The sequence below is a fragment of the Urocampus carinirostris genome, chromosome 18 (assembly GCF_059441175.1).
Source record: "Urocampus carinirostris isolate Australia breed hairy pipefish chromosome 18, RoL_Ucar_1.0, whole genome shotgun sequence".
NCBI lineage: Eukaryota > Metazoa > Chordata > Actinopteri > Syngnathiformes > Syngnathidae > Urocampus > Urocampus carinirostris.
Genome location: NC_142366.1, coordinates 22,926,768 through 22,953,331, shown reverse-complemented (window position 1 = coordinate 22,953,331; position 26,564 = coordinate 22,926,768). Strand labels below are relative to the sequence as shown.

Genomic DNA, 26,564 nt, shown 5'->3' with positions numbered 1-26,564 from the left:
TGGACCAGGAAAGTAGGAATTCACCCGCGCTCGTCTCCCTGGCCGCGCTCCTTTACTCTGGCGCCCTCCCCCCCTCAAACTGTATTTTATTTAAGTAGAACAAAGACAAAGAAAGAAACGCCCCTTTGGGCGGTACCAATATTTGAAACAGAGAAACATGATACCATCTGGTTAGAAATACACACTTTTGAGGAAATACGCTTTAAGCCTAGTTTACATTTATCGACACTTATTTTATGCCGCAGGGCCAGCACAGGGGAAAAGCAATGGATTTAAGCTGACAGATCATTTTGAGTATTGATGGGAAAAATATAGTTAACAGCACTTGATTCTGAGGTTTTATTTTTAAGGCCAGTAGGGAAGGCCTTGCTGGCCCAGACGGCCCACCACTGCAATTTTGAAACCGAAAAACAGGAATATGTGTTCCAAGAAGAGCATATCGGTGCTAATATACGATTAAAGTCAACATTTTCCTTGGATTTGAAATGGGACTCATCTCCAATGATCCCATTTTTTTATCGCCCGAGGCTGGGAAGGCAACCAAATATTTTCCTTTCATATACTGCAACAAACACACGAGTGGAAGGCTGCTTAAATTCACGGTTCAGAAATTCCTTCTGTTGATGTGACTTTGTGTTTGCTTACCTGAGGACACACACATCGCATCCACACGCGCATAAAATATTTTGCTACCATCTTGATAAGAACAACCCCTATCGCATCCTTTCACACTTTTATTATCCTCCCGTAATCTCTCTATTACTCGAATTACCGCTTAATGTATCCTTTATATCATTAGATAAAAGATATGAGGTCTGCATATCTTGCCTGTGTTATACAGTCCAGGCTTTTAATCTTTCATCTTTTCATGGCAGCCGAGCTAATTCATCTCTTTGGCAGTCGTCCTGCAGTAAACACGCAATGGACTACTGTAATGAAACGGGCTTTATCATCAAGGCAGAGCCGTGTCAGACGAAATACCCGGTAAACACTGCTGATAGTCAATTAAATGCGATATTTTTTTCCTCAGTTCTACATCGATCTCTGACTTAAGAGATTTAGACGCATTTGATTTCACTCTTTATTATCTACAAAGGTGTAAAAGCATCCTGTTCGCGAAATAGCGTTGGCACGTAAGAGGGAAGGTCTTAAAACCGAGTACAAGCCCGACATGAATTTCGGCCCGGGTCGGGCCTAAAATGTCAATCATTATGTATGGGTTCGTCGGGCTTCTCTCCTGCCAAATATTTGATAAATAAATAAAAGTGTATACCAAAACGATTTGATGGTAGGAAAAAATTACATTTGCTGTCATTGTTCTTCTTTATCTCTCTTTCAGTCTCTCTCTTAACGTGCTGCGCTAGATTCTCGACGTACTGCTGCTGTGGTTAATGGCCAAAGTTTCAACCCGACAAAATGACAAACGGCCTTAAATTTGTCCTCTCAACGAACGATCGACTATACCGATTTTTAGTATTAGGGGAAGTAAAAAGCTTAAAAATGTAATCTATCAATCTATCTAGCCTGGTACTATCCCTCGAAACAGGTGACCGACAGCAAGACAAACATATAAACAAAAAACAAAAACAAAAAAATGAAAAGGGGTAAAAAGTAGCAAAAAAACACCAAAAATTTGACTATGGCCAACCCAAATGCCTAAACACCCAAACAAGTGAAGCACCTCGGCACCTAAGTTGGTCATGCTTTCGTCCCTCCAGATGAAATTGGACACAATAAAGCAACTATGTCACTCGGGTCAGGGTGACAGAACACACTCTTCTGTTCAACAGCAGGGCCCGACAGCTTTCACTGGTTTACCCCTGCCGCATCATACGGGTGCCCTGCCCATCCCTTAGAACGCGTCCAAACATCCCACTATCCATTCACAACACCTCTCCACTCATTCCTATCACCAACAAGAGTTCTAGATTTAGACCTCTTTCCACCCGTGTACTCATGACACCGTCCATCCACTTCAATCGCAGCCTTCCTCTTGGTCTCCTTCCTTTCTGCTCTGTAGATCCTCTTCAACTGTCATCTCTTAAAACAATCCATCAATGACGGAAAATTATCGGTTATGTAACCTCTGCAGAGACCAAAATATAAGAGATGTAAGTTCAGACACAGTACTGTGTAACTTATATTTTCTTACTAAAGACAGGCTTTAATTTGTTATCATAATCCACCTCTCCTTCTCCCGAGTCTTGGCAAATAAAATGTGAAATTTTGGGTTTGCTTCAGGCTCTGTCCTGCAGACCAAGTTCATTGGTCGGGTTCGGGGTTTAATACCCGTGGTCCTAGGTCGGGTCGGGCTGGTATTTTTGGGACATGTATGGCGCGGAGTCCAAAAGCTCTTAATGTCCGAAAGTTCCTAAACTACATTTGCGCTCTCAACGGAGCGATGCAAAAAGCTCAATTAGGCGTAGTTGCCGCTGACGACTGCGCTCAGCCGAGTTAATGTGCCGCCGCCAATTGTGTCCTCCTTAGATCACTGAGCTCCATAATATCAAGAACGTCAGCAGGATGCCGAGAGAGAGCAAGAAGCACGCCGTGGCCATCATCTTCTGTGACGACACATCAAAGACGTTTGCTTGCGAATCAGGTGAGGCTCCTTTCTTTGATTTACAAAAACCTTTGTGTTGCTTATCTTACAATATCTCTTTGACAGTTTTGACTATGTGCCTTAAGGCTTATTGTTAAACAGTATGCTTGGTCACATCATCCATAATAAATCATGATATTTGGGTATGAGAATTGGTAATAATAAAAACCCCAATGCACAATCCGTTTTAAATTCAAGAAAGAGGAATATTCAATGCATTATTACCGTATTTTCTGAACTGTAAGGCTCACAATGTATTTATATACAGTAAGGCCCAGGGTTGCACAAAAATTATTAAAAATACCGTATTTGTGCATTGATTGATCAGTGATGATTGCATAAAATTGGGTGCAACGGGAATCGAATCCGGAACGCAGTGGGTCGCACCCCATCCTATCCACTAGACCACTAGATATACAGACGACACAAGAAAAGGCATTAGTTTTTATCCAGCATCAAGTCAAGTCATGTTTATTTGTAGAGCCCTTAATCACAAGGAGTCTCACAGACCACACATTATTGCAAACCACAGACTATTATGACACCATCCCCTGATCTAAAACCTCAGGGATGTGATTTTTCCGACTATAGTCGGAATTCCGACTTTTTCACTTGCGTAGCAAACAAATCAGACTGTCTCACTCTTTCCTTTATTGCTCTGGCGCACCCTGGTGGCCGTTAGAAAACTTGCATTAATTGGCCGCATCGTTGCACAAGCTGCAGGGTCTGAACTGCATTTGAACTGACCTTGCAGTATTTACAAAAAAATGTTAAATTATTAATTTAAGCATGGTTTTGGACAAGTAAATTGCTTAAAACCCAGGAGCTTTGGGGGGGCACCTCAAGTCAAGTTCTATTTGTATAGCCCTTAATCACAAGGAGTCTCAAAGGGGCTGCACAGATTAAGGGCTATACAAATGGGACTTGAGGTTTTTGAGTTTTTCCTTACCCTCATGTAGGTTTTAGATCAGAGGATGGTGTAATAATAGTCTGTAGTATGCAATAATCTGTGGTCTCTGTGGCCCCTTGAGACTCCTTGCTATGCAAATAAACATGACTTGACTTTATTTTTTTGTGTGTTATTACACTTAATGTTGCATGTACATGTGTATTTTTTTTTAATTGGGCATCTTGTATAGATGTGATAATTTTACAAAAGGCCATGTTTTACTTTTTACAACATACCTTGCTAGAAGATTAGTCCAAAGACATTTACTCTTAAATTTATTTTGACCAAACATTTTCCAAAAGCAAGGTAATCTGTTTATATCAATAATCTCTGTCAAAAGACCTGTAAATTTTACTCGCAGGTATTCTTAAGTGCGTTAGATGTTTTGATAAAAATGTGCAGACTGCAAACTAACGGCTTTTGTTCTGAAAAATTAAGCCAAAAATATTGTTTTACTTTATTTATTGCATTTGTTTGCATGGCGAATTATTCACTTGGAAGAACTTGAGCCCCTTAGTTTGAAAATATGGATTATCTGCAGAGTTGGAAATCCCTTATTACCGTAAATTCCGGACTATAAGCCGCTGCCCTTTTCCCAAATGTTCAACCCTGCGGCTTTTTCAGTGATGTGGCCAATTTATGTATTTTTTTCTAACAGCCGCCAGCGGCGCTAGAGTACAAGAGGTTAAATTTAGACTGGTGGAATATATGCGAATGTGTTGCTAGCGTGTTTTTGAATAAAGGAGCGTAGGACGACGTCTATATGAAAAAATCTCTTTCCAATACTGGGGAAGACGACTTTAATGATGTCAGTTATAAGGAGGAAGATGAGCACGTTTATTGGGGTTTTTTATATATACCGTATTTTTTTTTAACAGACCCGTTTCCTTGCGTTGCGAGCGTGTTCTTAGTAGCGTTTTGATACCCTTCACCGACACGGTTTGGGATGAGTTATAATATTATTATTAAAGCTTTGAAAACTCTCTCGGTGTACCGTCTTTCTTTGTAAATATGTGTAACCATGTATAATATGTATTTGCAACTGTATATTTTTGTAATGTATTTATTTTAGAGACTGATTCTGATATGTTTTCCACGGGAGAATCAAAAAGAAGGGGCGAATACAACGGGGGCTGATGGGAAGTGGGGTAAAGGTGAGATGTGTTTGTGGATGCAGCGGACAATAGTGGATATATATTTTTCCCACCCTTACCTTTGGAAATATTTTTTTTTTTTCCCTTGGATTATTTTCAACAGGACCCGGACTCTGCAGGTCTGCGTCATATGTTAAGTACCGGAATCATTTTGTGTTCAATTTGCCGGCTGTTAATTTTGGACTGTGTACTTCATATTCAGTTACAGTCGCGGGACTCAAAGTCGAGTCTGGGTTATTTTCGTGATTGTGTTACATGTTTTAATGTGGGCGCATGCGGCTTATATGCAGATGCGGCTTATGTAAGTACAAAAGCGGTTATCCCCTTAAAATGTGGTGGGTGCGGCTTATAATCATGTGCGCTCTATAGTCCGGAATTTACGGTAATTATTATAAACCACACAACTTGGAGGACAGTAAAAAATAGCCCTAAAGCTTGTTAGCTCGCAAACTTACTGCAAGCTAGCTAGTTTTGTGTCACAGCATGAGAAGAAAGCCGATCAACCACCAGGTGGGCTAGATTCCAGCCACTGGAGGATTTTAGCGGATATATTTTTTGCGGTTCCAACTCGAAGGGATTTGTAGGCATAAGAAAGACGTACGATTGATATTTTTCTGGCTGGGTTTTACACATTCAGCACACACTTCTGCAGAGAGGAGGGGGGTTCGTTTGATTTGTCACAATCTTAAAGCATTTTTGCTCCGACGGAGTGGGGCTTATTTAGTTTTCCGTTTTTTACGGGCTGTAAGTATTGATGTCGAAATCAAACAGAAAAAATGCAATCAAAGTGACTCGATGTCTGACCATAGGGAAAAATAAGCATTTCGAGCAGGGGTGTCAAACAGGCGACCCGCGGGTCGGATCCGGCCCGCTAAGGGATTGAATCCGGCCCGGGAGATGACGCTGAGGGAAGGGCAAGAGAAAAACGAGCTGCCAAAGCCAGGTGCCCTTCACAAAGACACTGTACAGTGAAACCTCGGTTCTCGACCATATTCCGTTCCAGTACCCTGTTCGAAAACCGATTTGTTCGATCACCGAAATCATTTTTCCCATTAAAAATAATGTAAATCGTTTTAATCCGTTCCAACACCCTAAATGTTTACCCTCAATGTTCAACGTAAACATAATGCTAACCCAGGCTAATCATACGTTCATTTTATCGTAATCTTCCGTACGAAAGATTACGCTAACATGAACGTGTAAAAATAAAAAAAAAGGATCAAGAAAAGAATTATGAATAGGATTTCTTACCTTTGTGGTGGTCAGCAGAAGGCGCAGGTGGACAGTGGGGTATTCCCTAGCAAGATCAGACACTCGCACACCTCCTTCATATTTGGCTATTATTTCTTTCTTAAATGCAATAGTTGTACGCACTACTTTTCTTTTTTCACCTGTAGCAACTTTGCTGCTTGCACCGACTTTCTTCGGAGGCATAACTAGGGGCTAAAAACACTTCGTACACCTATATTGCTTGCGATAACAATTGGTCACGGAAAGAGATATCTACACCCGTACGCCGCTCAGCATGCCACCCTAGCGTACGCACTCGCGCATTACCGGCGTTCGAACTCCGATTTCTTGACCGAACAGCGAAGCAAGAATTTCTCGAAATTTTTGGTCGGACTCCGATTTGTTCGAACCGAGAGGCGTTCAAAAAACGAGGTTCCACTGTAGTTGTATTTCTTTCTCTCTCACGCTCTAATGCCAGAAACACCAATTGCATAGTTCATTCTAAAATGTTAGACAGTCTTTCCACTTCATTCTGCGTGTCAATAACTTCTTGGTTTAATGTCTATACGTATATAAAAGAGCTTGTATAGTATTTTGTTAAAAGTCTTTGGTTTTTCCATTGTCTAACATTGTTGGTGAAGTACAGAGACTGTTTAACCTATCAGAATGAACCACTGTTTCTGGTACCCTGAGTCAAAATAGTTTGATTGTGAGATACAGTATATGATGAGGCATTAGAACGTATCACTTGTCCCAATGACACTCTAGTGGTAAAGTGTTGGCACCTATACCATTACTACTTGGGTTCAATTCCCGTTTCGTAGGATGTGTTGCAATTATAGCCAGCGATCTTAAGCGATTGGTCAATCTTTAGCATTACCATTGCACGGATATAGTAGAATACCTTATGGTAACCATAATTACTGTATGCATTATCAATCTTATGAACTGTATTATGTGGTATATAAGGCGCACTGGATTATAAGGCACACTGTCAAATTTCTGGAATTTCTGTTTTGAACCTTATAGTCCAGAAAAAACAGCATATATAGGCAATGTTCCCTCTAATCTTCCACAGGCTCGAGCGTTCACACAAAGTCGGTGAGAAACGCTTTAAACAACAGTGAGCAACAGCAATCCAAAGTGTGGCAAGATAATTCATTATCAAACATGTCCAAAACTTGACATTTTGCTGAGTTTCCGGCGATGCAAAATTATTTTTCACTTTTGAATGAATTGACTCATGTACGATTGCAAAGGTTGCAGGGCCTACAAACGTCATTTGTTTTTACAATTCTTTCACAAGATTTCCTTTTTTTTTTTCCCCTGGTATCTATTGTCGCATAATACTAACATTTTTGGGGGCTTATTTAGTCGGTTGTAAGATACAGAACTGTACCTAATCACATTTTTTAGTGGAAGTACAATGTTGCCAACAAGATTCACTTGATATAATTGGAAATTGTTTGAATGCAACACAAACTTTTTCTTCTTTTTCCCAGTTTTTTTCTACTTTTTAAAAAATTCCTTTAAAATAAATCTCATTGTGTTTATTTTTTCCTAGCTGTTACTTTTTTCTTTTTGTTCTCTATTTAGTTTTTCTCCTGTTTCTTTCTTTTCTGCTTTTTTTTTCAGAAATTTTCCATCTTTTTTTCTCTCCCTTTTTGTTTCTTTTTTTCTCAGCGTTTCACTACTTTTTCAATTTTGGTATTTTTCTGTTTTTTGTTCTATTCCCCCCTTCCTTTAAGTAATTGTGTGCATAATTTTACATAATATTTGGTCAGGTTGGGTTTCAAGAAGCAAAAACAACCCGAAGAGCCGTTTAGGACCCGAAAGAGCCGGTTCCTTTTAGTGCGCCGAGCCGAAGAAGCCGGTTCTCGAAAAACTCTACTAACTTTACTCTACTTCGACATTAACTTCAAAATACTGCATTTATAACACAACGCCAGGGTAACCCGTGTATTTTTACCTTCATGCACTGTAACTTTGACTTAATCCGCTTCTTAATTAGCAATTTCAAGCCCTCATTTTTGTGAGCTGGCTAGATTTTCTTGTGCGCGTAAAAGCTCTGGGCAGTGCGAAGTTGCGCAGACACGCAGCTTAAAGGGAACATTGTATATCGGTAAAATACGCTATCTAAGCCAACATAAACACAATTTAATATGCTTCTTTTCTACACACTCTAGCCAACCGCCGTTTTTTTCTCATGTACAATATAAGCCAGAGCGCTGCCTGTTTATTTAGCTCCTTTTCCACTCGGGCCTTAAAAGTGCAGGCACTTCTACACCATAGTAACTCCAAAAGAGAGAGTGTGAACCGGGGGAGGCTTTAAGTAGCTTCCTCCTGTGAGTAAAAGTAGTTGCGCTCTCCGGTGTCTTTGAATGAAGCGCTTCAGGCATCGGCAGACCATCCGCTCACCCCGCTAAGCTGCGCCGATATGTCCCGCTGGAAAGGCGTAATATGAAAGTCCTCCACGAATGAATGGAAGATGCACAACAAGGCGATATTCTTTGATGTTGAGGCACAGGAACATGACAGAAGCCACGTTTTCTGCTATTCCATATGTGTCCCTGTACATCTCTTACCAAGACCCCCCATGGGGGATTTAGAGTTGTGGAGCTGGCAGAGATTACGGAGTCGTGCATTTGCCTCATTTCATACATCAGTAGCTTCCTCCAGAAGCTCACAAGAGACAATTGGAAGTCTTCTCCAAGGAGGACATGGTCTGTTCTGACTCATTAGGAAGGGAAATTGGCATTTCCAGCTAAAATAACCAGGGAGACTAAATCAAATAAGATAATTTATCAAAGAACATTGCAGGGATGAGTAGATTCAGACATATATTTGAAAAGGCTTCATATATCCATCAATTAGCTGCACCGCTTATCCTCAGTAGGGTCGCGGGGGTGCTGGAGCCCATCCCAGCTATCTTCAGGCAGTGGGCAGGGGACACCCTGAACCGGTTGCCAGCCAGTCGCAGGGCACACAGGGACAGACAACTCGCTCGCTCATCCACACCTAGGGACAATTTAGACCGGCCAATTCACCTGAGATGCATGTTTTTGGAATGTGGGAGGAAACCGGAGTGCCCGGAGAAACCCACGCAAGCACGGGGAGAACATACAAACTCCGTACAGTAAATCCGGTAGCTGGATTCGAACCCATGACCTCAGAACTCTGCCGCACATGCGCTAACCACTGCGCCGCCGTGCTGCCCAGGCTTCATATAATGTTCATTAATTCGGCCTTTTTTTTTAGAGAGATTTGAGTGGAACACATATAGAAGCAATATAGAAACACTGATTTGACTACAGAAGAAGGCATAACGCCAGGTACAAATAATAAAAATATACATAAATACATAGTTATTCCTAGGTTAATAATAAGTCTAGAGTTAAGCAGACACTCTAAATAACAACAGAATACATCCATGGATTTTGATCTTGCAAGGTGAACAGGAGAAAGCCAAAACCTCAGATAATAAATTCCAACCTGTTCTAAAAGCCCTCCCCTGAGCCATTTTTCTTAAATTGCTTAGGTTACAAAAGCAGATCCGCCCTCAATTGTGTGGCAATAGAAAAGTTACAATGTAAACTGTGCATACTCGTCAAGATGAACAAAAGTATGGTGTAATAGTTAAAATAATGAGCTATGCAATCTCATTTGCAGGTGCCTAATGCTAAAAACAGAAGAAACGTACAAGTACATAAAGAAAGGAAGCATCAGCTTCCGAATAAATATTCAACCGAGGTTTTTCTACAGAGCAGACATTAGTCATCTAAGAAGAACCCATAATTTTAAGGTGCAATCATGAAAAGCCAGTTTCTTTAAGTTGCTAGCAGTATGAACGCAGGCCTGAAATGTTTTTTTTGTCCTTTAGAAGGGTAAGGTTTTGTTTTGATAGTTTGGTTTTATTTTTTAAAATTTTTAAATATGTTTTTCCTGCAAGACACAATAGATTAGGGTTAGGCATTTCAAAGCATTGCTTTTACATACTCTCTTTGGAAACTTGATTATCTATTACATTATTACGGTTTCCCGTTGCCCTCACTAGGTCCCTGCCCGTTTGGCGCCAGCTGCGGCTCGTTGCCTGATTGGTTTCCCTCCTATTTAAGCTCAGTGCTCTCACTCACCCCTTGTCAGTATTTCAACGAACCTCTGCACCCGCTAGACGTGTGTTTTGACTCTGTCCGGTAATCGATCCCGTCTATCTCATCCTGTTTGATATCTGACTCCAGTCTCCAGTGTCTGGTATCGATCCCGTCTGTCTCGTCCTGTCTGATATCTTGCTACAGTCTCCGGTATCCGGTATCTATTCTGCCTGTCTCATCCTGTCTGATTTTGCGCCAATCTCCAGTATCGATCCCGTCTGTCTTGTTTTGTCTGATATCTTGCTACAGTCTCCGGTATCTATTCTGCCTGTCTGATATTTTGCGCCAATCTCCAGTATCCAGAACCAATACCGTCTGTCTCGTCCTGTCCGATATCTGACTCCAGTCTCCAGTATCTGATATCGATCCTGTTTGTACCGTCCTGTCTGGTATCAATTCCGTCTGTTCGGTATCTGCTGGTGTATCTGGTATCGATCCCGTCTGTCCCTTACTGTCTGGTATCTGCTCGTGTATCTGGTATCGATCTCGTCGCCCTCTGGCTTCCTGTTTTTCCACGCCGGACTTCTGTCTACTTCTTCTGTCCAGCGATCGCCAAATCAATGGCATTTATGTTCACGCGCATGACTGCCCCATTTCGTTACGCATTTGGGTCCTCCTCCTATTCTGCTTCTGACACATTATCGTATTGTATAGATGTTTTGTGCTGATGTTCTATTATCATTGGTTGATTTTGTTTTGTAAAAGCCAGCAATCAACAGGAGAAAAAAAACTACTCAGACATTGTTGTGTACAAGTACAAGGTACCGTTCTCAAAGGGCTTCTTGGGTGCATACACATATAGTACGTCAAAGTCTTTTGCTTCAAACTTGTTTCCTGTATTCATTTCCGCACTGATTATGAAACTCGAGATTCCATTGGATTTTTATTGATTTTGGGAAATAACTTATTGACTCCCCGACTCATGATTTATTGTTTTGGACCGCAGCTTTTTGCGCATGCTGTCATCCTTACCAAGGAGGAAGAAGGGAAATCTTGCTGGTTGTCGATTGGATCTTACTCAAACTCAAAAAATAACAATGCCACATTATCTTGTAAACTCAGCAAGGTGAGATGATTTTGGATGTAGGAGTGGGCTATGTCAGCGGTCAGCAACCACCGGACCGTGGCCCGCTACCGGACCGCACAAAAAAGATAAAAAAAAAAGCCTTCAATGTATGTTCATACCACATTTAATCGTGTTTACGGACATTTTTTTCACTCAAAATCAGAACTCAGTTTGCGTGCTCTTTAATCCGAGGTTTTACGGCAGTATATCAACGTAATTGAGCAAATATTCATCACTCTATGAATATTGCTGACTTAATTTGCTCAACATAGGATGCAACGGAAATTGAACCCTGATCGCGGCGGTGAGAGCACTGAATCTCACTTGGCCACTAGGATTGTTGATTGCATAGGAAAATACAGTCAATTGGACTATTTTTACTCACTGTGTCATGTTGAATAACATTGTAATGGTGCATTATGGGAAAGAGTTCAGCTAAAACAATGTTGTACAAAGTGGTACTGTGAGTAAAAATAGTGTTACAAGAGATTAAATATAATGCCTTTACTCTGCCATCTAAATTTTTTTGTGGTCTTTTGATTACAGTGGTACCTCTACTTATGAATAAAAATTTGTTCAGGGAGTAGCTTTTTAACCTGAAAACTTTGTAATAGAGACACATTCTTTATGTAAATCTGCTAATTTGTTCTAAGCCCCACAAAGTACAGTATGGTATTTTCTAATAAATCATAAAAGCATCAGAACAATCCAATTACCGTGCAATGAACATAATACGAGAGGCACATAATGTAAAGAAAATGAAGAATAAAGGAAACAATAAATATTAATTTACCTTTTTTGCTCGTGTTTATTAAAAACTGATCCAATGACGTCTGATTTAGCCGGCTTTTGACAATCCGTTGCAAATGCGAAATGTGGTGATAACTTGTCAACACTTTTTCCGGGTGATTCCTTTTCACAAATTCCGAGACTCCATGAAATTTTGATCAAATGTCTTTAATTTGGACTGATTGAATGATGGCTGTGGCCTCCTAACCACTATCTTGCCATAACCTCTACTCTTCGACGTCTCTGAACTCTGACGGTGACACGAAAAGTATGCTGGGAGCACGCATACACACAGATTGCTAGGGACATTTGAAGCAATAGCCTGTTTGTTTACATTGGGGAAACTCTGGGTACGGCAAATAGTAGCGCAAGGCAATATTTTCCCGTTCAATTACTTCGTAACCTGAAACTTTTGTATGTAGAGACATTTGTAAGTAGAGGTACCACTGTATTCGGTGTATTTGGGATTATTTGTTATCTTTATTGTTGTTACCAATATTACTATTGTTCTTATTGGGCCTGGTGCATATTTCCACTGGTTTGGCTATTGGCGCCTAGTGCTAATTTAGAAATTCTGCATATGTCATGATTACTGATGCGAGGCACCCGAGTCCGCTCCTTTGGCGCCAACTGCCTCGGACGCTGATTTGCTGCTTCCTGCCACCCGTTGTCAGTCCGTCTGCGAACCTCAGCTCACGCTAGGCAAGCCTTCCGACCCTGACTTTTTCCTGTCCTGATTCCTGTTTGATTCCCGACCCCTTTTCTGAACTTGACTACGTTTTTGCTCCCCCGTCCCGGCCACCGATCTGTTTTTCCCCGCTCTCGACACTGCCTTCGCTCGCCACGGAAATACCACTCCCGCGTCTGAGTTACCTGCTCCCCACGATCAACGATCTAAGAATCGTGCATACTACCCTTTCCTTTCTTCCTAATAAAACTAAGAGAAACGCACGCAAGCGGGTCCTGTCTTCGTTCTGGTCTTGACAGTATATCTTAATAGGAAAATGTGGGTCCCCTGCACCTGCACAGTATATTTTTGTAATGTATTTATTTGAGACACTTATTCTGCACGAGCAAATTGAAAAAGAGGGGCGGAGCAAACGCGGGCTGATGGGAAGGTGGGGGCCGGTAAAGGTGAGTTTTTGTGGACACGGCGGACAATAATGGATATATATTTTTCCCACCTTTACCTTTGGAAATATACACTTTTTTTCCTTGGATTACTATCAACGGGCACCCAGAATCTGCAGGTCTGCAACAAATTTTAAGTACCTATATCATTTTACGTTCATTTTGGCAGCTGTGATTTTTAGACGGTGTGCTTCAATGAAGGACAATTAGTTTCAATCGCGGGACTTGAAGTTAGGCTTGGATTAATTTCGTGTTTATTTGATGTGGGTGCATGCGGCTTATATACAGGTGCGGCTTGTGTATGGACAAAATCGGTTTTCCCCTTAAAATGTGATGGGTGCGGCTTATAATCAGGTGCGCTCTAGAGTCCGGAATTTACGGTAAGTATGCTAACTCCGTGATTCCTCTTTGCAACCATTACAGCGGTCAAAATAAACTAAAATTTTATTATTAATTAATATGATCCTATTTATGTTATTACAGTTTATTTTTAAAATTAGGAATTATATATCTGTTCGTCTCATTCTCTCTGCTTAAAACATTTTTTTCTTTTAGCTTAATAGGATTTAAAAAATGTCCAGAAATATGCAAATGACTCAATAATAATATTTAGATTTTTTTTTTTTCCCATATCCAATAGTTGAATGTTTTCTGGTCCATTCTTATCTCTTCATTTTTTTAACAATAAAGAGGTTTAATCAACCGCCGGTTCTCTGTCTTATTGTCTAAGAAGCAGACGCTAGTTTATTATCTGTCGGACGATGGGATTTATTGCAGCTTGTCAGCCGGTGATTTTTCAAATGCTCTCGCAGTTAACGAATGAGAGGACGGACTTGCCTATTTTGCGATTGACTGCGCTACTAAAGCCACCACCTGTTGAGTTCAGCAGGGGTTTTTTGTTTTGTTTAATGGGAAATTATGATTGCCGATTATTCAACATGAACCCTAATCATTGTGTTGAGGTATTTTTGACATAACGGGTCAATGGGTCTTATCTCTCTATCTTTAGTCAGGGTACTAGATACAAATGTTAGCGAAATGATAAACTAAGAATTGGTTTAAATGTTTGTTTCATTTCTTCTTTGCTCAATCTAAGCATTGTAAGTGACAGATGTCATTGGAAACATGCGACTTGGGTTTATTTATAAATATCAGGGCGACCTCATAACTTCCCATAATGTCTTTCTGTTCATTCAGTTCAGGATCCCGTGTGCTTCGTAAAGTCTTTGTGAGTCGGTGATACAATACTGGCTTTCAGTGTTCCGCAACCTTTTCTGTACCACCTACGAATATAATGTCTGACTAATGCCTTTTCATTTGTCGTCAGTATAATCTAGTGCAGGGGTGTCAAACTCATTTTAACTCTGGAGGCCACACGATAGAACAAACATTCTGTCGGGGGCCAGACTAGTAGATTAAAGAGAAACAAAAAGAGAGATAAAGAAATAAGAGAAAGAGGGAGGGAAAAGGAGAGAGGGCGGGACAAAGAAAGAAAAAAAGGGACAGAGGGAGAGAGCGTGAGAAACAAAAGAGATAAAAAGAGAAGTCGTGAGAGAGGGGGGACGAGGGAGAGGAAGAAAGAAATCCAAAGAGAAATAGAAAGACTGGAGAGAAAAGAGAAAAGAAAGCGCGAAGGTTAGGAAAAGAGAAAAGGGAAAAGGAAAAAAGGAAGTTAGAGCAAATGAAGTTAAAAAGACACAGAGAGAGAAAGAGACAAAGAGCAACAGAGGAAGAGAAGTATAGAGACACAGAGAGTGAAAGAGACAGAGACAGAGTGTGGGAGAAAAGGGGTGGAAAAGAGAGAGAGAGAGAGAAATAAATACAAGTACAGTGTCTTTGTGAGAGGAACCTGGCTTTGGCAACATCAAGTTGACATATTTCAACCTGCAGCTTGTTTTTCTCTTGCGCTTCTCTGACTGTTGTCTCGCGGGCCGGATTCAATCCCTTAGCGGGCCTGATCTGGCCCGCGGGCCCCGTGTTTGACACCTGTGCCTTAAAGTCTAGTGAATAGGATCTGACCACCCCCCCCCTCCGCAATCCGGGTTTTATTCCCGTTGCATCCAATTTGCAATTGTGATTAGCGAATGGTGCTTATTTATTTTTAGTTCCACCCAAGCCCTTAATTTAGATATAATTCTAGATTGATAGATATTTAGATGAATTAATAGACCTTTATTGTACCCAGGGGGAAATTCAAACACACAGGACATCACACTATGCGTGTTAGAATCTGGTGCACCATTTATACAGAAAAACTATCAGAAAATTCTCATTTTAGGGAGTGAGCCCTATAGTCCGGTGCGCCTTATAGTGTGGGAAATACAGTAGTTTTAAATATTGGTCGTAGTCGTGGTTTTGATGGTGATCATGGATTTAAAGGTTTTTATGACTAGAAAATTATTAGAATCTTTAGAGTGTTTCACTGTTAACCAGTGTTCCCTCTAAGCTGCACGCGTGCGCATTTGCGCACTGCTCGCACATTCTCAGCGCACAAGAAAATCTAGCCAGCGCACAAAAATGAGGGCTCAAAATTACTTACTAAGAAGCGACTTAAGTCAAAGTTACAGTGCACGAAGGTAAAAATACACGGGTTCCCCTGACGTTGTGTCCTAAATGCGGTATTTTGAAGTTGAACGAAGTTGAGTAAAGTTAGTAGAGTTTGTCGAGAACCGGCTTCCTCGGCTCGGCTCACTAAAAAGGAACCAGCTCTTACGGGTCCTAAACGGCTCTTCAGGTTGTTTTTGCATCTTTAATCCCAAAATGACCAAATATTAAGTACAATTATGCACAAATTGACTTAAAGGAAGGGGGAATAGAACAAAAAAGAAAAAAATACCAAAATGAAAAAGTAGTGAAAAGCTGAGAAAAAAAGAAACAAAAGGAAGAGAAAAAAAGAAGGAAAAATTTAGAAAAAAGCCAGGAAAAAAAGAAAAGAAAGACATGTAGGAAAAAAGTAAATAGAGAACAAAAAGAAAAAACTAACAGCTCGGAAAAAGGAATTTAAAGGAATGTTTTTAAAAAAGTAGAAAAAAAACAGCGAAAAAAGAAGAAAAAGTTTGTGTTGCATTCAAATAATTTCCAATTACTGTATATCAAGTGAATCTTGTTGACAACATTGTATTTCCACTAAAAATGTGATTAAGTACAGTTCTGTATCTTACAACCGACCAAATAAGCCCCCAAAAATGTTAATATTATGCGACAAAAATTATCAGGAAATAAAAAGAAATGGATATCTTGTGAAAGAATTGTTGGAACAAACGACATTTGTAGGCCGTAAAACCTTTGAATTAATACATGAGTCAATTCATTCAAAAGAGAAAAATCATTTTGCATTGCCGGAAACTCAGCAAAATGTAACTTGATGTCAAGTTTTGGACATGTTTGATCAATAATTATCTTGCCTCACTTGGGATTATGGTGGCTCACTGTTGTTTCAAGCGTTGCTCACCGACTTTGTGTGAACGCCCAGACCCGTGGAAAATTAGAGGGAACATTGCTGTTAACTTAATACTGACCCCCGAAACTGGTACTCCCTGAAATGCTTTTACTCCTTGCAATAATCACACCCCTGTTTGAGAACCACTATTAATCAGCAAAAGACACTTATCCCCGGGTAATAACCAATCTCATGTTTTATGAAATCAAAATATTTGATCTGATTATCTTCCTCAACTGCGGCTTTTGTCCGTATTTCATCAAATGCGAATTTGGGGTTATTTCAACGTCGAACTGTTGTTTGGCCCCACGCAGAGCTGGACGCGGAAGAATGGTGCAAACTACTGAGCGCGGAGTGCCTGGGCAGTCGTCTCAACGACATCAGCCTGGGCGAGCCAGACTTGCTGGCAGCGGGAGTTCAGCGTGAGCAGAATGGTGAGTGCACAATTAGTTTCTGGTAAAACCGACAGAAAACGCGGGTCAATCTAAAGTCACCGGGCTTTCCCCTTTTAGTAATGCAGTGGTACCTCTTTATACAAGCGCCTCAAAACAAGAGAATTTTGGTATCGACCTCATTTATACGAAGGACAATCCAGTTTGCAGTCCCAAAGGCTACCACTCGAGGGCACTCTTGTGACTGCTTACCACCAGCATCGTTTGTCCAGTTTGCACATTCAAAAAATTGTGCAGCAAAATATTTTTTGAGTGAATATTCCTTTAATGTTACATTAGTAGCCTAGATGGTAAGGCGCCCGCTTTGAGACTGGGAGGTCGGTGGTTCGCGCCCCGGCCGAGTCATTCCTAAGACTTAAAAAGTGGTCGGCGGCGCCCTCTGTTGGCTGCGGCTGCATCGGCTCGCTACAACGGGTCAGGTGCAATCGACATTTCGTTCTGTGTACATTGTTACACAGAATGACAATACAAGGAAATTGTTATTATTATTATTATTATTTTAATTTTAAGTGTACAGTAAGTGCTTACATATCATCAACAGTCTCTCGATCTGATACCTGTCAACCTCCACCAATTGCTCCCCTTAAGAATGAAAATCCTTCTTACTAGGTGATAATGAATCTTACAAACAGAACAGGACACATATTTACTCACTGCAACACAGACTATTTATAATATCCATCCATTCATTGTCTGCACCGCTTATCCTCACTAGGATGGCGGGGGTGCTAGAGCCCATCCCAGCTTTCTTCGGGCAGTGGGCAGGGGACACCCTGAACTGGTTGCCAGCCAGTCGCAGGGCACACAGAGACAGACAATTCGCTCGCTTATTCACACCTAAGGACAATTTGGACCGGCCAATTGACCTAACATGCATGTTTTTGGAATGTGGGAGGAAACCCACGCAAGCAAGGGGAGAACATGCAAACTCCACACAGGAGGTTCGATCTCATGATCTCAGAACTGTGCCACCCACGCGCTACCCACTGCGCTGCCGTGCTGCCCCATTTATAATATTATAATTTATAATACAGACGCTGCCCTACTTACGAACGAAATGGGTTCCGAACAATCTATCGTTAATTGAATTTGTCCGTAAGTTGCTTCAATGCTATATTTTGTATGTGTATGGTTTATGTAAGTATGTTTAAGGCTTGTATAAGTAACCTTTATTCTTTTGTACTAAAAAAAAATTCATAAATTAAAATGCTCTATAAAGATAAATACAGTTGAGTTCAACTTACTTTTGGAAGATGCGCTTCAAGAGGTCCTGTGTAGTAAAAAGTGTCCAAAAAAGCGTTTCGACCATTTTCTCAACCGCATCAAGCTTTCTTATTTCACTTTCATTTTAAAAGAAACGGCTCTCCTCTTCTTTACACTTTACACCAACAATATTGAATAGATGCACGAGATATTTAACAATAAAAATGTCAAAGTGCTTAGCGCGCTGGAGATACAGTATAGAATGTTTACACACGAACTAGGAAGAGGAAGCGGATTTCTTCTTCGGAGTGGATTCTGGGTGACCTCTCACAGCGCCACCACACGCCAGTAGCGGCGGAAAGAAGCACTACAGTAATGTCCCGTACTCGGAAAAAGTTGCACACAATACAAAATCTCACTTGCAGCAATGTATTTTTCGACTTACGAAAAAAATGTTCGTATGTACCGTTTTACGTAAGTCGAATGGTCGTAAGTAAGAGAGCGTCTGTATGAATAACATGGATATATAATGTATGATAACGTTGTCATCTGCTACCGGTGAGAGAAACCATTTGGATTGGACCCCAGATGGGCAAAATGAGATAGGCCTTTCTAAAAAATATATATTTTTTTGTAAAAATCATCATATGGCGCACGAAACGTGAAATAATCAAAAAATGTGTACCGTAAATTCCGGACTATAAGCCGCTACTTTTTTCCCAAATTTTCAACCCTGCGGCTTATTCAGAGATGCGGCCAATTTATGTTATTTTTCTAACAGCCGCCATCGGCGCTCGAGAACAAAAGGTAGACCGGTGGAATATATGCGACGAGAAAGATCACAACTTATGAGCATTAATATACCCTCATCGTGCAAATTGCACATAATAAGTCTCATGACGCAGCTTCTATGTTAAAAGCACACGGGCATATTGCCGGGTTGTATTAAAGTTAGTGAGCGTGGGGCGGCGTCATCATGATATAGGTTCTTTTCGACAATGAGAAAGTCATCTTAGATACCCTTACCAAGGAGGAAGAAGCGGATGGTCTGCCGTGATTCTAACGATTGCGGCATTTATTCCCTTAACAGATTCATTTGAAGGAATGCGAGCGTCTTGTTAGTAGCGTGAGGCTACCTCCCAAAGGCACGGTTTAGGATGAAAGTTATATTATTATTATTAAAGCTTTGAAAACTCTCTCTCGATGTACCGTCTTTCTTTGTGATAATGTGTAATATGTATTTGCTACAGTATATTTTTGTAATGTATTGTTTTGAGACACTTATTCTGCACGAGCAAATTGAAAAAGAGGGGCGGAGCAAACGCGGGCTGATGGGAAGGTGGGGACCGGTAAAGGTGAGTTTTTGTGGACACGGCGGACAATAATGGATATATATTTTTCCCACTTTTACCTTTGGAAATATAGACTTTTTTTCCTTGGATTACTATCAACGGGCACCCAGAATCTGCAGGTCTGCAACAAATTTGAAGTACCTATATCATTTTACGTTAATTTTGGCGGCTGTGATTTTTAGACGGTGTGCTTCAATGAAGGACAATTAGTTTCAATCGCGGGACTTGAAGTTAGGCTTGGATTAATTTCGTGTTTATTTGATGTGGGTGCATGCGGCTTATATACAGGTGTGGCTTGTGTATGGACAAAATCGGTTTTCCCCTTAAAATGTGATGGGAGCTTATAATCAGGTGCGCTCTAGAGTCCGGAATTTACGGTAAGTATGCTAACTCCGTGATTCCTCTTTGCAACCATTACAGCGGTCATAATAAACTTGCATTTCATTATTAATTAATATGATCCTATTTATGTTATTACAGTTTATTTTTAAAGTTTAAATACTATTTCAATGTATTTTTAGTGATCAGGAAGATGTTGTAGTATAGCTGTTTAGGATTCACTTGTTTGCCTTTAGGAGGACGGGAGCCGATTAATATGTTTTGAATTATTCTATATCGGGAAATGTGCTCGTTACACAGGAAATTCGAGCTACGGGCACGATCCCGGAACAAATCAAGCTCATGAGAAGAATTACCGCTGTACTCTTGCCATTTTCACGCTCGTAGATGTGGTTTCGACTTCAAAAGTTTTCACTGTGGGAATCGTGTCGCTGCCTGGGTCACGAGCTACCATCGGGGCTCCGTTCCAGGTCCTAATGCGAAGCGCTGTGCATCACTGGCCTTCCTCGTAATGAGGCTTGTCACAGAGATGGATGAGATTATGCTCCCCAAGCTGTGTGAAATAAATGTGCTGCACCCCCAACATATTCCTCTCACGGGAAATCGCCCCGAGGGATTGGGAAGCGGAAGAGGGAACAGGTTCAGTAAATGTTACTGAAAGTTAGCTGCTGTTTTAACCCCCACAACGTTTGGCATAACTTGCCCTGAATTTGGGTTATATTTTATTGAAGTTCTTCGTTTTCTTTTCAGGGATGACGGATTTATTAACCCAGTGGCTTATAGGAGACCCTTTCCCTAAATAACTTCTTTTATAAATCATTCCAACGCATTATTATGTCTTAAATCATTACAACTGTTATTTTTTGATGACTATAGAAATGATCAAATATAATTTGTTGTTCGTCACGGTAAATGAAAACCAGAACCTACCGCAATAGGCAAAACAGTTGTTAAATAGCCCTGCCGGCCCCCATTTGTACCATTCATCAATCAGGGATAATAGATCGCAGCCGCTCGGGTGCTGTTCATATCAAGCGGAAAGAATAGAAAAAAGTCACTGCCCATGACACATACCACTCTCAGTAATAGTGGACTGGGGATAATGGATTGTGACCAAAACAATGCAGTTCATTCTAGCCACAATGGCACACTTTGACAGCCTGAACTGAAAAAAAAAAAAAAAAAAGAGATCTCTGCAACCTTTGCTCTTGAACCAGCAATAATGGATTGCAGCCGGGACCGTGGATTTCATTTTAGGTCAGCCAAAACAGCCTTTAGCCGGTCCCCGCCCGCAGCAATATGCGATAAGGGATCGCGGCCCCACTTGTGCAATTCACAAAAATTGGATCATGGAATACTTTATAACCCACTTGGCACTGGGGCCATAAAGTTTGAAACCCGAAGTAACGAGGAATTTCAGTATACATTTTAAATTATCTCTGGAGTGTTTCTTTTCCCCCCCATCTCATCCTTCTCCTTACTTCCTAGCATCGATTTAGTCCATTAAACCCAGGACAAATATAAATTTTAAAATGTACATTTTTACAAATGAATTGGATGTGATTAGGGCTGCAACAACTCATCGATTAAATTGGATTAAAATCGATGATTAAAAGTGTTGGCAACTTATTAGATCGGCTGCTGTATCACCCCTTTTTGAGGATACCAAATACGTAAATCTATGCAAAAAAGAGTGCACACCATTGAGTTGTGTCACTGGAAGTTGTAGTACCGCTTTGGTTTGGCAGAGGGCGACAAGATTGTTTTTTTAAAGAATTATCTTATTTTTTAATAGTTTGAACTTTTTAGTTTCATAATTAACAAAGTTAAAACATTTCAGGAACAGAGATTGGTGCAGAAATACAGAAAAAAAGGAAAATAGGTATGTAAAACTAAGTAAAAAAAAAAAAAGAAAAATACTAATGATAATTACATGTTTAACTCTATACAAGGGGCAGATTCTTGAGCATATATAATTTTTTATATTTGAAATGTTTACCATATTCCAAGATTCAACCCAAAAAACAAATTTGTTGACCATTTTTGAATCTTGGGTTTGTTTACATTTTGGATATTGTTTTTTGTGTATAGAAAAAAAATTGCAACACATATTAAATGTATTGCTCTTTTTTGTTTTGAATGATGAGGCCCAATATGGTAGGAAAATATTATCTTACATATTTGCAGGTGTAAAGCACACATTTCTATTTTTTATTGTTTTATATTACAGGATATCCAGTTGTTTGGTGCCTTATTTCTTATATGTCCAGAACTTCAATATTTGAACGAAGAGGATAAAGCTAAAAATGATTGAAAAAAAAATCTGAAAAAAATAATCGACCGATTCATCGATTATGAAATAAATCGTTGGTTGCGAGCCAAGATGTGATGCAGTGAGTGAATAGAATAGAATAGAACATACCTTTATTGTCATTGTTACAAAATGGGTTAACATATTGTGACAACGAAATTGGGCATGACACTCCAGTGTCACACATTCACAGTGAGGTAAAAAAGCCAAGAAAATAGAGGAACAGAGAAGATAAGGTTATAAAACAAGGAGGATAAGGTTATAGTTATAATTCACACGATATTTACACAAGAAATGTCGGCATGTAGGATGTTACATACAGTTTGGTATCGTAATACAGTTGGTAATACGGTTGGTATTGTAAGGGTGAATAAGCCAAGGCAAGGAATTGCCATTTCAAATCGTAACCCCCACCCACCGTCCAACCCCACCAATCTGCACGAGGACATCATTAGATCAAGGCCTAAAAATACGCCGGGCTATGACATGGCTATTTTCTATCCATGGCTTATTTTGGAGCCATTGGGTGTAATTAGTGAGAAGCCATTTAGCTTCGATGAGAAGCCCCCACTGCTTGTGACAGTTAATTTGGGGTGAAAGAATGAGAGAAAGAGGCATGCATGCCTCTTTCTTGAACAACTGAAGGAAAATTCATTAGGGACGATCAATACAACGTTTTAAGATTGATATCCTTACCATCGTCATTGACACCAAGTCCAAATAACACCAAAACCTTTAAAACATACAGTAACCATAAACAAGCACAAACAAATAATAAAGCATTTTCCTTGAAATCGTATTGAATTAGTATTCTATTGTTCTCAGTTCTCTTTTGAAAGGGTGGCCAAAATATTGTCATCGCTCATCCCTCGAATGAACGCAACTACCGTAAATTCCGGACTATAGAGCGCACCTGATTATAAGCCGCACCCACCAGATTTTAAGAGGAAAACCGATTTTGTACATACACAAGCCGCACCTGTATATAAGCCGCATGCGCCCACATTTAAACGTGTAACACAAACACAAAATTAACCCAAACCCGACTTCAAGTCCCGCGATTGAAACTAAATGTCCTTCGTTAAAGTCCACAGTCTAAAAATCACAGCCGGCAAAATGAGCGGAAAATGATACCGGTACTTAAGGTTTGATGCAGACCTGCAGAGTCCGGGTCCCGTTGAAAGTAATCCAAGGAAAAAAAGTGTATCTTTCCAAAGGTAAGGGTGGGAAAAATATATCAGATGAAGACATTTACTCATGCAACTCCTTTTTCTTTAACCAACTTTTTACCCCCTCTTCTTTCCTTGTCCGTCCCTCACCATTAGCGGTTTAACTCGGCACCCCGCGTTTGTTCCGCCCCTCATTTTTCGTTCACCTGTATCAGAATAATTGTCTAAAATAAATACATTACAAAAATATACAGTTGCAAATACATATTATACATGGGTTACGCATATTTACAAAGAAAGACGGTACACCGAGAGAGTTCCCAAAGCTTTAATAATAATAATATAGCTTTGACAGGGCAGTTAATGGTAGCAACACTCGAGCGCCGCTGGCGGCCGTTAGAAAAATTACACCTCTTCTTTACACTTTACACCAACCATATTGAATGAATGCACGAGATATGAAACAATAAAAACATCAAAGTTCTTGGTGCGCTGGAGATACAGTATAGAATGTTAACACTCCGCAGCGCCACCACACGCCGGTAGTGGCGGAAAGAAGCACTACACTACTGTCCTGTACTCGGAAAAAGGTGCACACAATAAAAAATCTAACTTACAGCAATATACGGATATTTTTCGACATCCTGAAATTTTTTTTCGTATCTACCGTTTTTCCTAAGTCGAATGGTCGTAAGTAGGGAAGCGTCTGTACCCCAACGGAGCTTTTATCGTCGCCGGCGACTTTAATCGGGCATGTTTAAGGACAGTACTTCCCAAATCCATTCAATACGTGGACTGAGCAATTAGGGAAAAAAACACTGGACCGTGTGTACAGTAAGATCAAACATCTAGTTGGATCTGCCCATCTCTGTCTGTCCCTCACCCCCTCATACACCCCCCCCCCCCTCCGGAGGAAAACAAAGCCTATACAACAAGGACAGTACAAACATCTTCTTGTTCCTTTATCTCTTTGTTTTCCTTATATCCTCACTGTAAAATGTGGCCCTGGAGTGCCACGTCCCATTTTGTTGTCACAATATATCCCATGTTGTAACCATGACAATAAAGGTGTATTCTATTCTCATCTCATCTCATTAGCTACGCCGCTTATCCTCAGTAGGGTCGCGGGGGTGCTGGAGCCCATCCCAGCAATCATCGGGCAGTGGGAGGGGACAATCTGAACTCGTTGCCAGCCAATCGCATGGCACACGGGGCCAGACAACTCACTCGCTCATTCACACTAGGGACACTTTGGACCGGCCAATCCACCTGAAATGCATGTCTTTGGAATGTGGGAGGAAACCAACAGAAGCACAGGGAGAACATGCAAACTCTGCACAGGAAGTCTGGAGCTGGATTTGAACCCACGCAGGAGGTTCCCAAGGCATGAACTGTGCCGCACACGCGCTAACCACTGCGCCGCCGTGCTGCCACGTATTCTATTCTATTCTATTCTACTAGGATAGTAATATTTTATATTACGAGCTGGGACTTTTCCATTTTCTTATATTCAACCGCAAATACAGTGTCGGTTTGGATGGATAAGTATTATTATTTCTTTTTTTTATTTGAGGTAGAACTCACTATAAAAACGTTAAAATTTACTGATCCATATCAACAGCAGATGTATTCCCTTTTCCATTTTCAGGGCTGCCAATTTTTATCTCTGTGCCTGTTCCTCGGTTAAACTTTGCTTTTCTTTCGTGGATCGCTTAACCTTTTCTGTGAGTGCACCTACTAAAAAAAATTTAGCTACCGTATTTTCCGCACTATAAGGCGCACCGGGTTATAGTGCGCACCCCGAAAAAATAGTTTTTGGTCCTATTTTTGACATACATAAGACGCACCGGATTATAAGGCGCTACAATGGGAACGTGGACAAAACAGTCAGATAGTTCAGTCCAACTTATTACCCCCTTAACATTCCCAAAGCTTGCAAAGAAGAAAAGACGTGTCGAGAACACGTGCGGATGCGGTGTCCGTACGATGTCACTCAAATGCATCGTTCCATCATTCGGAAGGTTAAAGTCTTGGGATTCAAGAAATACCAACCATTCCTTAGTTTCTATTTTCTTTTTCGCTCGCAACTTTACTGTGCATATGACAATAAACACTTGGAATTGAGTTTAATTTAAAAATAGACACTCCATTCCATCCATTATCTGCACCGCTTATCACAGAAACATCGAGTTCAGTCTGAAACAAGATACAGGGAAAATATATAGCCGGAGTAGCTCACCAAAGTCGTTGTTTTCAATAATAATGTGCAACTATGGTCCTCTTATATCCGTGAGTGTAGTAAATCCAGGAGAGGAAAATATTTACAAATACAGTACAGAATAATAAAATACTGTTTTCTCTGTGCCGTCAACCCAACGTGCTATTCACATTCATCTTTTTCGGCCAATTGCAGGCTTTGTTTTGCCCCTTTAGCTTATGCCAGCCTGTAAATGATAAAAAGGATCCGCCCCCTTTACCTCGAATAACTTTAGCCAATGGTGATCGATTCAAATGATGATTGACACATTGGTTAGCCAATGAAACGCCGGTAAATAAATCCCAGCATACACCGCATACTACTTGGCGTTCGGGGGAAAATCTAGTCGGCGGGTGCAAGTTAGTTAGAAAACTTCGTGATTTAATATTGATCCATAAATAAGGTGCACTGTATTATAAGGCGCATGGTGAGCTTTTGAAAAAAATAAAGGCTTTTAGGTGCGCCTTATAGTGCGGAAAATACGGTAACATGTTAAAGTATAAAAAAATACTGGATAAATCTCCCTCTGACAAATAATCCATCACTCATCCTTTTTGCCTTAATCCTTCAATCTTGGTAAAATTCAAACAAAGCCTCTCCCAGAGAGGTTTTATCTTTATTGTAGGATTTGACATTTTCAAACCCAACGCTGTTTTATCCGCGGATCTATCGTAGGATGTGCTATTTTACGAAAAACAACGCGCGTGAACGAAAAGTGCGTTTTGGTTTCTGCAGAGGCATTTTTAAGTGTCGCTCTTGTGACTTTAATCGTTTACGTCGGATTGTGAATTATGGAAAAGGAGGGGTGTCTTTGTGTGTTTGGTGAGGGTAAATACGCTCCGACTTGTTCAAATATGGGAATCCAAAGCCCTTGAAAATTGGAATTCTCCAACTGCTTTTGGGAGTCTCAGAGGGAACCATCTCTCAGTCAATTTTACAGATCCTATGTCTGTTTTCTCTCGATAAGATG

General features: G+C 40.5%; 1 protein-coding gene across 1 annotated transcript in view; it reads left to right on the top strand.

The window, feature by feature from the left end:
• dok6 (docking protein 6) overlaps positions 1–26,564 on the top strand; it is a 117,284-nt gene that overhangs the window by 71,442 nt on the left and 19,278 nt on the right. The window contains exons 3-4 of the mRNA XM_088321874.1: positions 2,488–2,602; positions 16,826–16,945. Coding sequence (XP_088178000.1) covers positions 2,488–2,602; positions 16,826–16,945 — 235 coding nt within the window. The remainder of the gene's footprint in view (positions 1–2,487; positions 2,603–16,825; positions 16,946–26,564) is intronic.